Source organism: Eubalaena glacialis, chromosome 14, assembly GCF_028564815.1.
Source record: "Eubalaena glacialis isolate mEubGla1 chromosome 14, mEubGla1.1.hap2.+ XY, whole genome shotgun sequence".
NCBI classification, from domain to species: domain Eukaryota; kingdom Metazoa; phylum Chordata; class Mammalia; order Artiodactyla; family Balaenidae; genus Eubalaena; species Eubalaena glacialis.
Window position 1 is genome coordinate 93756695 of NC_083729.1, and position 14276 is coordinate 93770970.

The 14276-nt window shown below is 51.3% G+C and overlaps 1 protein-coding gene across 2 annotated transcripts in view; it reads left to right on the plus strand.

Annotated features, from left to right (window-relative positions):
- The window catches only part of LIMS1 (LIM zinc finger domain containing 1), a 103003-nt gene that overhangs the window by 57147 nt on the left and 31580 nt on the right, over positions 1–14276 (plus strand). Inside the window, exon 1 of one of the 2 annotated variants that reach the window (XM_061210507.1) lies at positions 1553–1763. The exons of the other annotated variant lie outside the window; for it this stretch is intronic. Within the exon in view, the coding sequence (XP_061066490.1) occupies positions 1657–1763 (107 nt within the window). The 5' untranslated portion in view covers positions 1553–1656. Of the gene's footprint in view, positions 1–1552; positions 1764–14276 lie in introns of those variants that run through there. 2 annotated transcript variants of the gene reach the window in all.

A 14276-nucleotide genomic window follows, 5' to 3' on the forward strand; every position in this document is an offset into this window, starting at 1 on the left:
AAAAAAAAAAAAAAGATTGGTGCTTGTTTCTCTGCGTTTTTCACCTGTCATGACAAAAATGTAAGAATTAGGCGCTTTAAGGAATCCTAATTTTATGTTTCTATTACTGTAAACTTCAAACTTTTCTGTGTTTTATGTCTCAGTAGGATCCTAGAGCTTTGTGCAAAAGGTATATGTAAACCTTCTAAATTTTTCCTATTTATTTTTGAATGTGCAGGGCATTCCAAGTCCAGCAGGTACAGAGCAGTGGTTACAGAGAAGCTGTCTTACGCTGCTCTGCCCGTCCCCCAGGCGCCCGATGTTACCAATTTTTTGTGTATCCTTCCAGAGAGAGGAAAAGATACATTTGGCCCTCGATTTTTTTGGGTAATGTTTTGTCACTAATTACATCTAGTGTGGTAACAAAATTACTAATTTTCCCCCTGCATTTTCTTTAAAAACGTATGTTACACTTTGATGGTGACTGTAAAAAGTTGTGTTTCCACTGGGGCGGGCGTGGGCGGGTGGGGACCAGGGCTGCAGCCCTAAAGGAGCCGGGGCCGCAGCCCCGAGTGAAGGGGTGAGATGCAGAGCCCCCTTCCTTGGGGTCCTGAATATTTGAATTTATAATACCGATCCTTCTAGAGAGGGGAATGTATTAACTCTTTAACGCTTGGTGTGAAAAGAACTTTCAGACCCATTTCTCTGCGCTCTCTTCCTGGAGGGGATTCTGGGAGAAAGATGCTGACACGCAGAGAAACTGCCGGCACCGCAAAGCCAAGCTGTTGGCTGAGAGCAGGCCCGCGCTCGCGCCGGCGGGGACTGGTCCTGAGAGGGGCTGAGTCAGACCCGCCTGCTGCCGCGCGGGCGTCCCGCGGGGCCCGGGGCAAGGACGCGCCCCTATGATCTGTCCCCCACGCTGCTGCAGACACCCACCCACACCCCACACCCCAGGAACCAGACCCTCCCTCCTGACGCGGTGGCCGCTGGGGTCAAACACGCGGGGACAGCCGTAGGCGGACAGCGTGCGCATCTCCCGCGAGGGGACCCGTCCCGGTGGGCGGCTTTGGGTGTAGAGAATCGCGGGGTGGGGGATGGCAGAAGAAACCACCTCCCTTTATCAGTTACGAATTTTTGAGTAACTCTTAATGGGGGAGAAAAAAGACACTTCCTTCCTTTCCGAAGAGGATTTAGAGCACCGTGGAGAGAGCGGAGCCGGCCTGCTGCCCTTCAGAACTGTGCTTTTCCGTTTGAAGGAAAACGTCCCAACGAGCTCATGATGACCAGGCACTTCTTGAAACCGACGGCTGCGTGTGAAGTGTCGGTGGATTTCCTGGCACAGAGCACAGGGCAGGACCCTTCTTGAGTCACGACCTCTCTGGAGCGTTTCAGCCCAGTTTTGATGCAGAACGATGCTGGAACGGTCCACGCAGGGGCCGGCGCGATTGCTCAGGGCGGCCGGGCTCTGCTCGGCGGCAGCACGTGAGCACCAGGCCCTCCCAGGTGCCGGCGCGGAGGTACGGCCGCCCGCGGGAGGGTGTGTACCCGGCAAGCAGGAAGCGCGGCCGCCGCCGCCGCCCCAGGCCGCTCCCCGGGCCAGGTGTGCGCGGGCCGGTCCCCAGCCCTGGCGGCCGCCCGCCCTCCGGTGCCGGGCTCCGAGGGTCGCGGTGCGCGAGCATGACGGCTCTACAGCTCAAAGAGCTCTCGCAGTCGGGGCTGTACCGCCGGCGGAGGGACCGGCCGGACAGCCTGCGGCTCCCGGGGCGGCAGGAGCAGGCGCTCAGGTGAGTGGAGCCCGGGGGGAGGGGGAGGGGGAGGGGGAGGGGGGGCCCGGCAGCCTGAGCCCCGGCCCGGCCGGGGGGTGCGCGGCGAGGGGCGACGGGCTGAGCCCCTGGCGTCGGCTCCCCAGCCCCGCAGCCTCGCTACACCCCCAGGGCAGAGGCTCGCAGAGGGAGGGTTAGACCTGCCCGCCGCTGGCGGAAGGCACATCGCTTGGGCTTCTTAGGGCGCGTTTCAGAGGGATTTTTCTCTGCGTTCTGACGGTGAGGGTCGCGGGTGGTGTCTTGGGTGGGCGGCAGGGTGTTCTTCGGTGTTGACATGGATTTCACAAAGGAAGGCAGGGCAACTTTTGAACGTAACCTGGGAGGGAGGGAGACCTTTCTAACTGAAAAGGTTAGGGGTTTTCTGTTTCCACCGTTAATTGGCCTAAAACAGCACGGTGTTAGTTTTTCTTACCACTGTTGAATTTTTCTTAGGTTACAGGTTCTGAGCAGCCCCTGCGCATCGAGCTGTTGCTTAAACTGCTGTGTTTGCCGCGAGGGGTGGGGACCCTGAGCTGACAGCAGGCTGCAGGGACCCCTCTCCCGCACGCGTGCTGGGTGGCGCCTCAGTGCCTTTGTGGACTCTTGATCTACGCGTTTGAATGTTCCACTCAGGTGGTGAGAGAAATAGATACGTTTTATATATAGAGAGAGTATATAATAGTTAAATACTATATATATATATATATATTTCTCCTATAAATTCGCTTTTAGAGTTTATTTTAAATTCTTCACTTAAACTTAACAGGAAAAAATTGACAAGAAAGCTCTTTAAACTTATATTAAATTTGTCTACAAATTTACTACAGGAACTGTACTTTGGGAGGGAGATGTTTATTTGAAAATTTTTGACTCTGGCTGGTACTGATACTTACACTATTAGAATTTATTCCCTACCACATCAGGTGTCTCTTAGCTACAATTAGTGTATTAACTTTGAATTGACTGGATTAAACAGAATTTTAAAGCTTCAGAGTTTGACTTGTAAATTTTAAGTATGAGGTTAGTGAGAATACTGAGCCCCCTCTTGCTTGACCAGATGGGCACGGGTGGACGTGACCCCTGAAATTGCCTCCAATCTGCTCTTGATCCAAGAGTGAAAACTTACCAAAAGTAGTTTTAATTTCAGATTCGGGGTCCTAAGGAATTCACTTTAAAAGAAATAAGATATGTAAAATGACATTCAAGACCAGCCAACTTTCACTTATTTTCAGACAGTGGCAGAAGTACCCGTGAATGAGACTATCTGTTATGTCCGAGGGGGTGGTTATCTATATAGTCATAATGGCCTTTGAAACAACTAGGTTGTTTTGTTTTGTCTCGAGTTTAAATTACAGAAGGAAGAATCATTCTTAAGGTGTATTGCTTGTTGCCTTGGGTTGAGGAGCCATTTTCCCACTTTTTCTGCTGTACTGTCCCCTGGTGATTAGAAGGGGCTTAGGCTTCTGCCATGTCTCTGTCCCCGGGTTCAGAGAAGTGACCGTTTACTTGTTTTAGGACTTCGAGCTCAGCCAGGAAAAGAGCCTTTTATCGATTTAGAGAGTCAGGGTTTTTGCCTAGTTTTATAGGAAGCCTGTTTTTAGTATGAAATCGGGTTCCTCAGGTAATAGGAGCTGGAGGGGTGACTTTGAGGTTAGACACGCCCAGTTCAGGCCGCTGGGTCAGGCAGATAACCTTGATGGACTCAGGTGGCTCCTCTTTAAAAGGAGGATAAAAATCACTGCTGCTATTGAGTGTCGTTTATTATCTCATAAAACCCTCGCCACCAGCTTGATGGCAGGCGTTGTCATCCGGTGAAGGGTACCTCGTGCATTACTCACTCGGCTACCATTCATCCATCTCCTACTGTGTGCCACGTCGAGGCTGGGCCACATTAGACTCAGGGCTGCCCCAGGGACACCGGCGTCTGGGCCCTGGAGGGTCACCTGCAGGTGTTCCTCCCAGGAGCTGTCGCTGGACTGAGCACCTGTGACATTGGGCACCTCAAAGTAGCACAAACCCACTCCCACTCTGACCCCCTCACTCACACACCGTTTTCTCAGCACGTTTATGGATTCTGGCAGAAAAACCATCAGAGACTAACAGGGCTGTGCTCACTGCCAGAAAACATGTTTAAGTTTAAATTGAAGACTGTGCTCTAAAACAGAACACAAGTGTTTAAAGAGCACATAAGAGTTAGTGAAGGACTTCCCTGGTGGTGCAGTGGTTAAGAATCCACCTGCCAATGCAGGGGACACGGGTTCAAGCCCTGGTCTGGGAAGATCCCACATGCCGCGGAGCAGCTAAGCCCGTGCGCCACAACTACTGAGCCTGCGCTCTAGAGCCCGTGAGCCACAACTGCTGAAGCCCACACGCTACAACTACTGAAGCCCGCGCGCCTAGAGCCCGTGCTCCACACCAAGAGAAGCCACCGCAGTGAGAAGCCCGCGCACCGCAACCAAGAGTAGCCCCCACTCGCCGCAACTAGAGAAAGCCCGCACGCAGCAACGAAGACCCAACGCAGCCAAAAAAAAAAAGAAAAAAAGAGTTAGTGAAACTGCTTCCGGCTTCAAACTCCAAACTGTTTAGAACAGAATGCTGCCTGTATTGATTTTTATTTTAAAGTATCCAGTACAGCCTGAAACGTGCTTTCCTTGCTTTGTACAGCAGACCGTCAGCCTCCACACCTGAGGGCTGAGTCACGGCAGGCGGTTCATCTCGTTTAGACTTTGTCCCAACAGGAAAAAGTTGTGTCACGGGAGCCTCTTAGCTCTAGAATGTGTCCTTAAGTGTGGCTGGAACCTGACGTGCCTGAGAGACCCCTGGACGTCACCTTTCTCCATGGAGGTGGACCTGAGGACTCTGCGTGCAGGTAGCGTTGGTGCCACCTCCTCATTCGGGGACAGGACTTCTGACCTCCTGCTCTGGCCGTGGGTTCATTCAGTGAAGCTCTTGTCCCACCCTGTGGGCTCGGAAGCTGTTCCTCGTACCTTCCCGGGCATGGACCCTTCTTCCTAAAGTGCCTGATGCCTGAAAATACCATCCAAGATATACCCTTGTGTGTGTGTGTATTTACTCCTTAGCTATTTATTCTCCCTCTTAAATTGTGCTGCACCCAAACACAGTTTTTTTTGAGGAAACCTGAATGAAAAACACACCTGTGCGATCCACAGCCCCTCCCCCCCCTAAAAATTCTCAGAGTCACCTTGGCTCTGCCTCAGACACATGGGGTCTATAACTAACTGGGGACATCTCAGAATCAAGTCTTTGCCAGCCGGCTCAGAAAGGAAGTTTAATGCAGGACCAGGGGCTGGCGAATTATGACCCCTAGGTGGCCCACGAGCTCAGGATGGATTTTTAATTTTTCAAATGGTTGAAAAAAAGGAAAAAAATATTTCATGACATAGGAAAATTACATGAAACTCAGTGTCCACAAATAAAGTTTTATTGACACACAGCAGGCGTATTTGTACACGTGGTCTCTGGTGGGTTCTTGCCGTGGTGCCTGAGCTGAGCTGTGGCCACAAAGACGGGTCTGGCCTCCGGCTCTTTGCAATCGCCCCCTTGTCTCGAGCTCAGATCAAGGACCCTTGGGTCCTCCCCTCTTGTTCCTTCAGTTGTGCCCCCCTCCTCCCCCCGCCTGCGTGAAACAAAGGGGTATCAGATGAGGCGGCTGACGTTGGGCCCCTCTGTGCAGTCCACTGGGGAGGACTCGCTTGTGCTCTGCTTTCTTGCGCTTTTCCTGGTGAAGCTGGGTTACCAGGACCAGGAAGGGGGTGCAGACAGAAGTAACCTTTACTTTATGGCGGTTAAGGAAGGCTTTGGATCTCCTGTCCTTCTAGATCTGGGATGGCATCATTTTCCAGCAGCAGGATGCCTTTGCTTGGTTAAGAGTAGGGAACACGGATCAGGCCCCCATGCTGACTGAGCCCTTGCTGGGGGCCAGGCGCTTTGGTGAGAACTTCCGTGGTTCTGTTCTTAACTCAGTCCCGAAAGGGGGAGAAGGACCCAGGCCATGAAGGGGCCCAGCTCCCGGCCTTGGTTCAGCGTCCTGTCGGGTGGGAACTGGGCCGTCCCGGTGCCCGGGGTGGGCTGGGGGAGTGTTTCCTTCAAACCTGTCTGCTGTTTGCCGATCATCTGGGGGACCCATCTTTTTTTTTTTTTTTAATTAATTAATTAATTTATTTATTTATTTATGGCTGTGTTGGGTCTTCGTTTCTGTGCGAGGGCTTTCTCTAGTTGGGGCGAGCGGGGGCCACTCTTCATCGCGGTGCGCGGGCCTCTCACTATCGCGGCCTCTCTTGTTGCGGAGCACAGGCTCCAGACGCGCAAGCTCAGTAGTTGTGGCTCACGGGCCCAGTTGCTCCGCGGCATGTGGGATCTTCCCAGACCAGGGCTCGAACCCGTGTCCCCTGCATTGGCAGGCGGATTCTCAACCACTGCACCACCAGGGAAGCCCGGGACCCATCTTTTGACTGAAAAACCAGCGTATGTATTTTAGTTTTAGAAACATAATCTATTAGACAGAGGGATAAAACTGCAGCTTGGCCATTTTGTCTGTCCTCATTTAACGGTTCAGCAAGAGCACATTTAATCTTCCCAACAGTGAGCTCAACTGATAGCAAGTATTTCTTCTCTTTGGTCCAGGGAGGTGTCAGCTGGCCAGTGTTGGCTTTTGAGAGGTAGCAGTGCCTTCTCGTATGTGTTTAAGGGTGTAATTCTCACACCCACACACCCACGCACGCGCACTGGAGTGCTATTCGGCCGTGAGAAGGAAGGAAATCCAGCCAGTCCTGACAGCAGGGATGAGCTCTGACGGTGCCAAGTGAATGAGGCGGACAGGGAAAGACAGACAGCGTGTTCTCTGTCTTATATGCAGAATCTACAACCAGAGTGGAATGGGGGTCCAGGGGCAGGGAGTGGAGGCCTGGGGAGGGGTGGTTTAAGGCACAGACTTGCAACTAGAGGATGAACGAGCTTTGGAGGGAGGCCTGCCACACGGCACGGTGACGGCGGTCAGCAGGGCTGTGCCACGTGGCGTGACGGAGGTGTCACTGATGCTCCGGGGTGATTATACAGCAACACTAAGCATGTCAGACCAGCAGCCGTGCACCTCAGACTCGCACGTTACATGTCCGGTATTATCTCACTGTAAAAAATGTGTAACACACAAGTGTTCCTGTTGGATTAACAGGTTTTACAGGCACCCCTTCCTCACCCTTCTCACCCCCCCCTTAATTGAATCCAAGCCACAGGCCCCACCGTCCACCCCGGGGCCTGGTAGCCATCCCTGCCCAGGGTCTGCTCCTCCCTAAAGGAATGAAAGCACACTGGCTTTGAGGTGCCTCTTTTATTCCAGGTTAAACCCCTTTGACTCTGAGAGAGTAAGTTAAATTGATGTCCATCCCTCTGATGTCCCACACAGAGGGATGTATCTACCAAAGGATGGACCGTGACCTTCCGGTTTTCCTTCTTCAGTGGTTTTGGGAGGCTTATTTTCTGAAGGGAAATGTTTTCCTCTCAGTCACCTAAAGTATTTCCATACAGTTGAGGGGGTATATGCTGAAATTAAAAATAGTATTAATGCTTAAAGTTAGTGTGTGTTAAAGGGACGGTTGAAGGGTTGAAGGTCCTGTTCTGTGTCTCTGTGCTGCTCAGAGACCCTTGGGAGAGAACCTCGGCCTCAGCAGAGTCAATTTGTAAATTTGCTGTCACTCATATAAAGTTTTCTAAATGATTTACTATGACAGTTAAATGCCAAGATTTTAATTATTATAAATTTTAATCATTATAAATTGCTTTTCTGTTGGTTAAAAGAAAAACAAAACTTGATGTATCAGTTATAAATCACTTATAAAAACAAAAAAAATTACAATTGGCTAAAACGTGTGCTTTATAGTACTTTGGAGAGATGCTATTAAAATGAAACAGTGCTATTTATTTTATATGTATTTATATATCTTGGAAACACAGCCACTTAATTGTGTATCTGTGCGACCCAGTGGCCATTCTGTGATTAAAATAGACTTTAGACAAATATTCTCTTACATAAAATCTACTTTTAGAAACAATCATTAAATAAGTTAATTAATATGAATTATGAAATTAATATTATGAATTATGAATTAATATGAAACAGTGGTTGCATTAGCTTCTTAGAGCTGTGGTAACAAGTACCACACCCTGGGAGGCTTCAGACGGCAGAGATGTTTGGTCTCTCAGTTCTGGAGACGCGGGGTCAGAAATCAGCGTGGCAGCTCTCCTCGTGCCTCTGATGTCAGCTGCAGGGCTGTGTGTCCAGCTTGTGGGGCATCACCCCACCCTGGCCTCTCTCACGTGGCTCTGTCTCCATGTGGCGTCCTCCTCTGTATGTGTGTCTCCTCTTGTAAGGACACCAGTCACATGGGAGTTGGGCCCACCTGCTCCAGTGTGACCTCAGCTTGTGCCTTAATTACATCTGCAGAGACTCCACTTCCAATAAGGTCATGTTCACAGGTACCAGGGTCAGGACTTCAACATGTCTTTTGCAGTAGGAGCCCTAACAATGCTGTCTGCATGATACACTGCAGCTTTCTTATTTAAAAAAAAAATTTTTTTTAATTTATTTATTTTATTTTTTGGCTGCATTGGGTCTTCGTTGCTGCGCGCAGGCTTTCTCTAGTTGCGGTGAGCGGGGGCTATTCTTCGTTGCGGTGCACGGGCTTCTCACTGCGGTGGCTTCTCTTGTTGCGGAGCACGGGCTCTAGGCGTGCGGGCTTCAGTAGTTGCAGCATGCGGGCTCAGTAGTTGTGGCACATGGGCTCAGTAGTTGTGGCTCACGGGCTCTAGAGTGCAGGCTCAGTAGTTGTGGCACACGGGTTTAGTTGCTCCGCGGCATGTGGGATCTTCCCGGACCAGGGCTCGAACCCGTGTCCCCTGCATTGGCAGGCGGATTCTTAACCACTGCGCCACCAGGCAAGTCCCTCAACACGTCTTTTTAGGGGACAGAATCCCACCCACAGCAGTGGTTTTTTCAAAGGTTAAAGATCATTCCAGTGTGCAGTTTTTTAGAAACAGCTTTATTGAGGTGAAACGAATGGGCCTCAGTAGATGCACAGTTTAATGTGCAGCTTGGTCATTGTTGACACGTACACAGAGTCAAGGTCACACGCGTCCTCCTCATCCGCAAGTCCCTGCCTGCATTTGTAGCCCTCCCACATCCCTAGGCAGCTGGTCGCTCTGGATGCTCTTGCATTTTCTGGAGTTGTGTATAAATAGAACCATTCGGTCACGTACCCTTTGTTTTCTTTAGGCTCCTTTAACTCAGCATCGTTATTTTAAGACTCGTCCGTGGTGCAGGAGTCAGTATCATTCATTTTACTGCTGAGTCACTTCTGCTTATGGATTTACTGCGTTTGTTGGTTGCCAGTTGAGTGGTGCCCAGCTCTTGGCCGTTTCAGATGAAGCTGCGTGAACATTCGCGTACAAGTCCTGTGCTTTCATTTCTCTCGGGTGGAATGGTGGGGTTGTTTGGTGGGCACACACTTAATATCTGGAGAAACGGCTAAACGGTTTTCCAAAGAGGCTGTACCATTTCGTGTTCCCACCGGCAGCGTTTGAGGGTCCGTTTTCTCCACGTCCTCAGCCACACTTGGCACGGTTGATGTTTTCCAGTTTTGGCCTTTCGGGGGAGTGTACTGCTATCTCCTTGTGGTTTTATTTGCAGTTCCCTCATGACTCACGAAGCTGAGTATCATTTCTTGTGCTTATTTTCAATTCCTGTATTTTCTTTGGCAAATTTACCATTCAGGTTTTTGCCTAACTTTTACTGGGTTATTTCTTATAGTATTTAGTTGAAACAGTGCTTCATATATTCTAGATACAAGCCCTTTGTCAGCTACATATTTTGCAAATGTCTCCTCCCAGTCTGCGGTTTGTCTTCTCATTTTTATAAATGTCTGTTGACAAGCAAAAGTTTTTTTTTTTAATTTTGATAGTTTATTGATCTTTTTCTTTATATAAAGTTTGTGCTTTTTGTGTCCTGTTTAGGAACTATTTCCCAAACCCACAGTGAATAAGATTATTAATAAATATGTTCCATATAAATGTAAAATCATTAATTCTTTCTTTACACCAGCTTGGCCTCTCTTGCCCTTTACTGCTTTTCTGGCTGTGTGAGTCCTCACAGGGCTGCTGTGCAGTTCACAAGAAAGGAAAAGGGCCCTGGAGACCCGTGGCTGGTAATTCGGGAGTTGAGCCAGGGCTGTTCCCTCCCCGTGTGTCTTACGCTCTTAACTACACACTGAAGCTTCACTTAGGTTTTAGGGTAAGGTTTCTTACCTGGAAGGTCTGAATACGCGTGATCATATCTTAAAAGTTAAAAATTTACCAAGGGTGACCTCCTGTGATGCCCGTTGAAACAAAAATGGAATTTTTCTGCCTCGTAGATAATTCATACATGTTTGCCAGAGAAACTATCTAGGTTAAGAAAGCTAAAACTATTATATTTTTGTGCCATAATGAATATATTACTTAAAATTAAGCATTATAAGAATGTCCAGCCTTTTACCTAAAACATTTGTCCTCCTGCCCTGGCATCAGGATGTGGGGGAACGGACAGCGTAGGAATTGACCAGGCATCAGGGCACAGAGGATGTTTGCTTACGTCTGAGCGTGTCTGCTGCCAACTTTAGCTCTCAGTTCTAACAGACAGACAAAACTGGAACAAAACAGAAATTCTGCAGTGGTTTGGAAAATTTTGTTTCTTTCTTTTTTTGCCGCACCTTGCAGCATGCGGGATCTTAGTTTAGTTCCCCAACCGAGGATGGAACCCGAGCCCTCGGCTGTGAAAGCGCAGAGTGCTAACCACTGGACCTCCAGGAGTGATTAGGGCTCCGCGCTTTCACTGCTGAGAGCCCGGGTTCCATCCCTGGTCGGGGAACAAAAAAAAAAGAAAAGAAAAAAAAATAAGCCCTTCTGGAAAATTTCAATAACATTTCCAGGTGCAAGGAAATACATTCTTTGTTTCATGGTAAAAGCTAATGTCAGTCATCTTGGCAGTAATGGAGATAAACTGATGTTATGGGTATTTTAAACAACGAGGTTTTATAAAAGTATAGCCAATTTAAAAGATCAAAAATTTTCCTGGATATGGAATCATTCTTTGTGTGGCAGTCAACAAATGCCTTTAAAAATGGATTCAACCGGAAATATCAGCTATTCAACACAAATTGCAGTTTTGGCTCTTCTTGATTTAATGTCGTGCTTTATTTAAAGGATATATTGTCAGGTTATGGGTTTTCTGCATTAGGCGTTTGTGGTTCAGTCTGCATTTGCTAAGGTCCTGCCACGTGCCAGGGATGTGAGGCTGCTTGAAACATTCATTATCTGCTAACATAGAAGTTCTTGTGTGTGGACAACAGACAACAGCGAGATACTTAAAGACCCTGCATCGCTGGAGGGAGGCCCATAGCACTGCAGGAGCAAGTGCGTTAATCCTCTATTGTGAGAAACAGATTACCCAGCACTTAGCGGCAGTGGGAGTTGGCAGACTTTCTGTAAAGGGCCAGATGATAAATGTTTCAGGCTTTTGTTGACCTTCTGTCAGTGTCACAACTGCTCGGCCTGCAGTTGTAATGTGAACACGGGCCGTGGAACATGTGAGTGAATGTGTTGCTAAACTTAATAAAAGCAGCCGGGGAGCCAGATCTGACCCGTGGGCACGGATTTGCTGACGGCAGGCCTGTGATCACCATCGTTGGTTATCTCCCGGTTGCTGTGGGTCAGGAATCCAGGTTCAGCTCAGGCCAGCGCCTCTGGCTGAGGGTCTCTGAGTCAGGGCTGCCTCTTCTCGAGGCTGGAATGGGGTGAGTGGCCCCAGAGCGTTTTGTAGCCTAATTCCAGAAATGACTGCCGACCACCTCTACTGAATTGTCTTCATCAGGAGCCCTTCAGCGCAGCGAGTCCAGCCCACACCGGGGAGGGAGCCGTTACACACAGGTGCGAATACTGTCAAAGACAAAATACCCATGACGCCTGGTAGAGAACAGGAAGGACCACCAGGATGGATGTAGGGACCCCTGCAGTGGGGCAGAGAGACGGGGCTCAACTCCGAATCCACCAAGGAAAACGGGGGATTCACAGCGAAGGAGCAGGCGGGGGTCAGCGGATGGAACGTTACTGAGAGGGAACATCCAGGTGGAGGGATTCTGGCTAAACCGACCTCCCAGGATTCCTGCTGAAGACAGGCCAGGACATCAGACGTTGCCTGGGGGCGGGGTGGAGGCCGAGGAACCAGTCAGATACAGAGGGCCATCTGATCTGCAGGTAGGGGATTCTGGCCAGGCTGACAGAGCAGGATTCCTGTGAAACTGGACGCTCAGGCGTCAGGGCCTCGTCAGAAAGCTCCGCAGGGAGTCTTTGGGGGTGCCTGGAGGTGGCCTCCCCAGGGCTGCCGCAGGGGGTCCCGGAGGAGAGGCAGTGGGTGCAGTGCAGGGAGATGAGACCCACGTGCCCACCGGCTCTGCTGTCAAGTCAGCCTGGGCTCCTCTTGGTCCGGAGTCTGTGGCTCTGTCTCTGTCGTCGTCACGGTGCCTCGGCCTCCCGGGTGCATCATTTCCTTCCGTCCTGCTCGTCTCGTCCCCGACTTCTAGTTCCATTTATTACTTTACAGCCGGGCGTAGGTAAACACTTGCTGAATGAAAGCGAAGGAGATCCAGAAAAGAAGCGGACATCTGCAGACAGGATGCCGCAAAGTCGCGGCTGTTCTCCCACGTCCGTGGTTGACCCCTCCTTCGCCCGGTTGGTGCAGGGGTGCTGGGGCTCGCGGCTGCCCCACCCACATGCCCTCATGCGCCCGGGAGCCCCTGTCACCGTCCCCGCCAGGCGGGCGGGCGTCCCGGCTCTGCTGAAGTGCGAGCTGTCTGAGGGCACAGAGGTGTGGGGACCAGGTTTTCCATCACGGTGGCTTCTTGCTAATAGACACTCAGTACAGGGTCAGTGAGTTGCAGGAATAAATGAAGGTCCTGGTACCTTGCTGTTGGCTTCGTGGTTCCTCGTGTCCCCCTGACAGCAGCACGGCCCTCCGGGGCCCATCACACGTCCTGATGCAGAGCCACCCCGTCGAGTAGCTTCCCCGCTGTGACAGCAGCCTCGATCCGCTAGGCCGTCCAGACCTCTGGCCCCGACACCCTCCGCCCTGGCCGGTCTGCCAGCCTCCTCGGGCCATTTAATGCCCTACACACCTCATGGCCACCTTCCCGGGCCAGTTATTCCCTGGACCGATTCCCAATTCACGTAACTCCTAGACTCTGATTGCTGGGTGAACAAGTGATATAAGACAGATTTCTGTCCTACAGCCTCACCTTCTTCCTGGTTACCGCTGGGCAGTCTTCTTCTTTTATTGATTTTTCTATCACCCTCGTTATTGTAACTATTTGAAACCTCCCCCGTCATTGGTTTTCTTCACCTCACCTGCTTTCCCGAAACCACCGAAGCTCAATGGTGTAAGATTTCTCTCTCTGTCCCCCTCGTATTTGTGCAGATAAACTTCACGTGGGGACACGTTCAGGTTTGCAGGGATGTTACGCAGCCAGCACGCGGTTCCTCCCTTGCGTCGGTGTAACTGCTTCCCGCATCCCTGGGGGTCACCCCCTGCCCCCCGCCCCCGTGGGTCTTGCCCGGCCCCTCAAGGGCCCTCCTCCCCGAGCCTCTTTGACCTTTCCCCCTGCCCTCGGTGATAGACGGTCCCAGAAACGCTGTGACTTTGGTCTCTTCTCGCCGAGCCCTCGCAGCCCAGAGTTTGACCCCCCGTCACTGGCCCACGTCACCTCATCAGTCTTGGTTCTGGTGGGGGGCAATGACAGTAGCAGGCTCTGGCTGGCTGAGGCAGGAAAGAATTTTATTGGAAAGAGTTCAGGTTGCTCACAGAATTGACAGAAATGGGCAGATGGAAGAGCCGGGCTCGGGAGGGCGGGAGGCTGGGAGACCCCCCGGCAGGCACCCTGGCCGAGGTCCCAGAGCTGGACTGAAGCGTCCCAGCTGGAGCTCGGTGCTGCCGCCTAAGCTGCTTCTGTCCCTAAAGACGCCTTGTCGGCGGTGAGGTGCTGGAGCCAGGGTCTTGGGCCTGCAGGACCAGGAGGGAGCCCCAGGGGCTCAGGGTCCATGATTCTGGACAGTCTGCTCCTGGACCGGTGGGGCCCGACCTCAGGGCGCAGGATGAGGGGAAGGGTGGTCAGGCTGCAGCAGAGCCTGTGGCCTCCTCCTCAGCTGTGAGGACGTGAGGGGAACGCGGGCGGTCCAGAGAAACCGAGTCAGGCTGAGGAGGAGCTTCCAGAGCTGTGCATGGGCCCAGGTGCATGAGCCCAGGTAGGTGCGTGAGCCCGGATGCAGCCTCGGGCCTCAGGACCAGTGCTCAGGCATCCAAGTCCATGGGGAACGTCAGACGGGGGAGGGAAGGTAGCCTGGCTCGTGCAGGTCTCCGTGAGTAAGCAGTTCACCTCGACACCACCTATGCCTGCA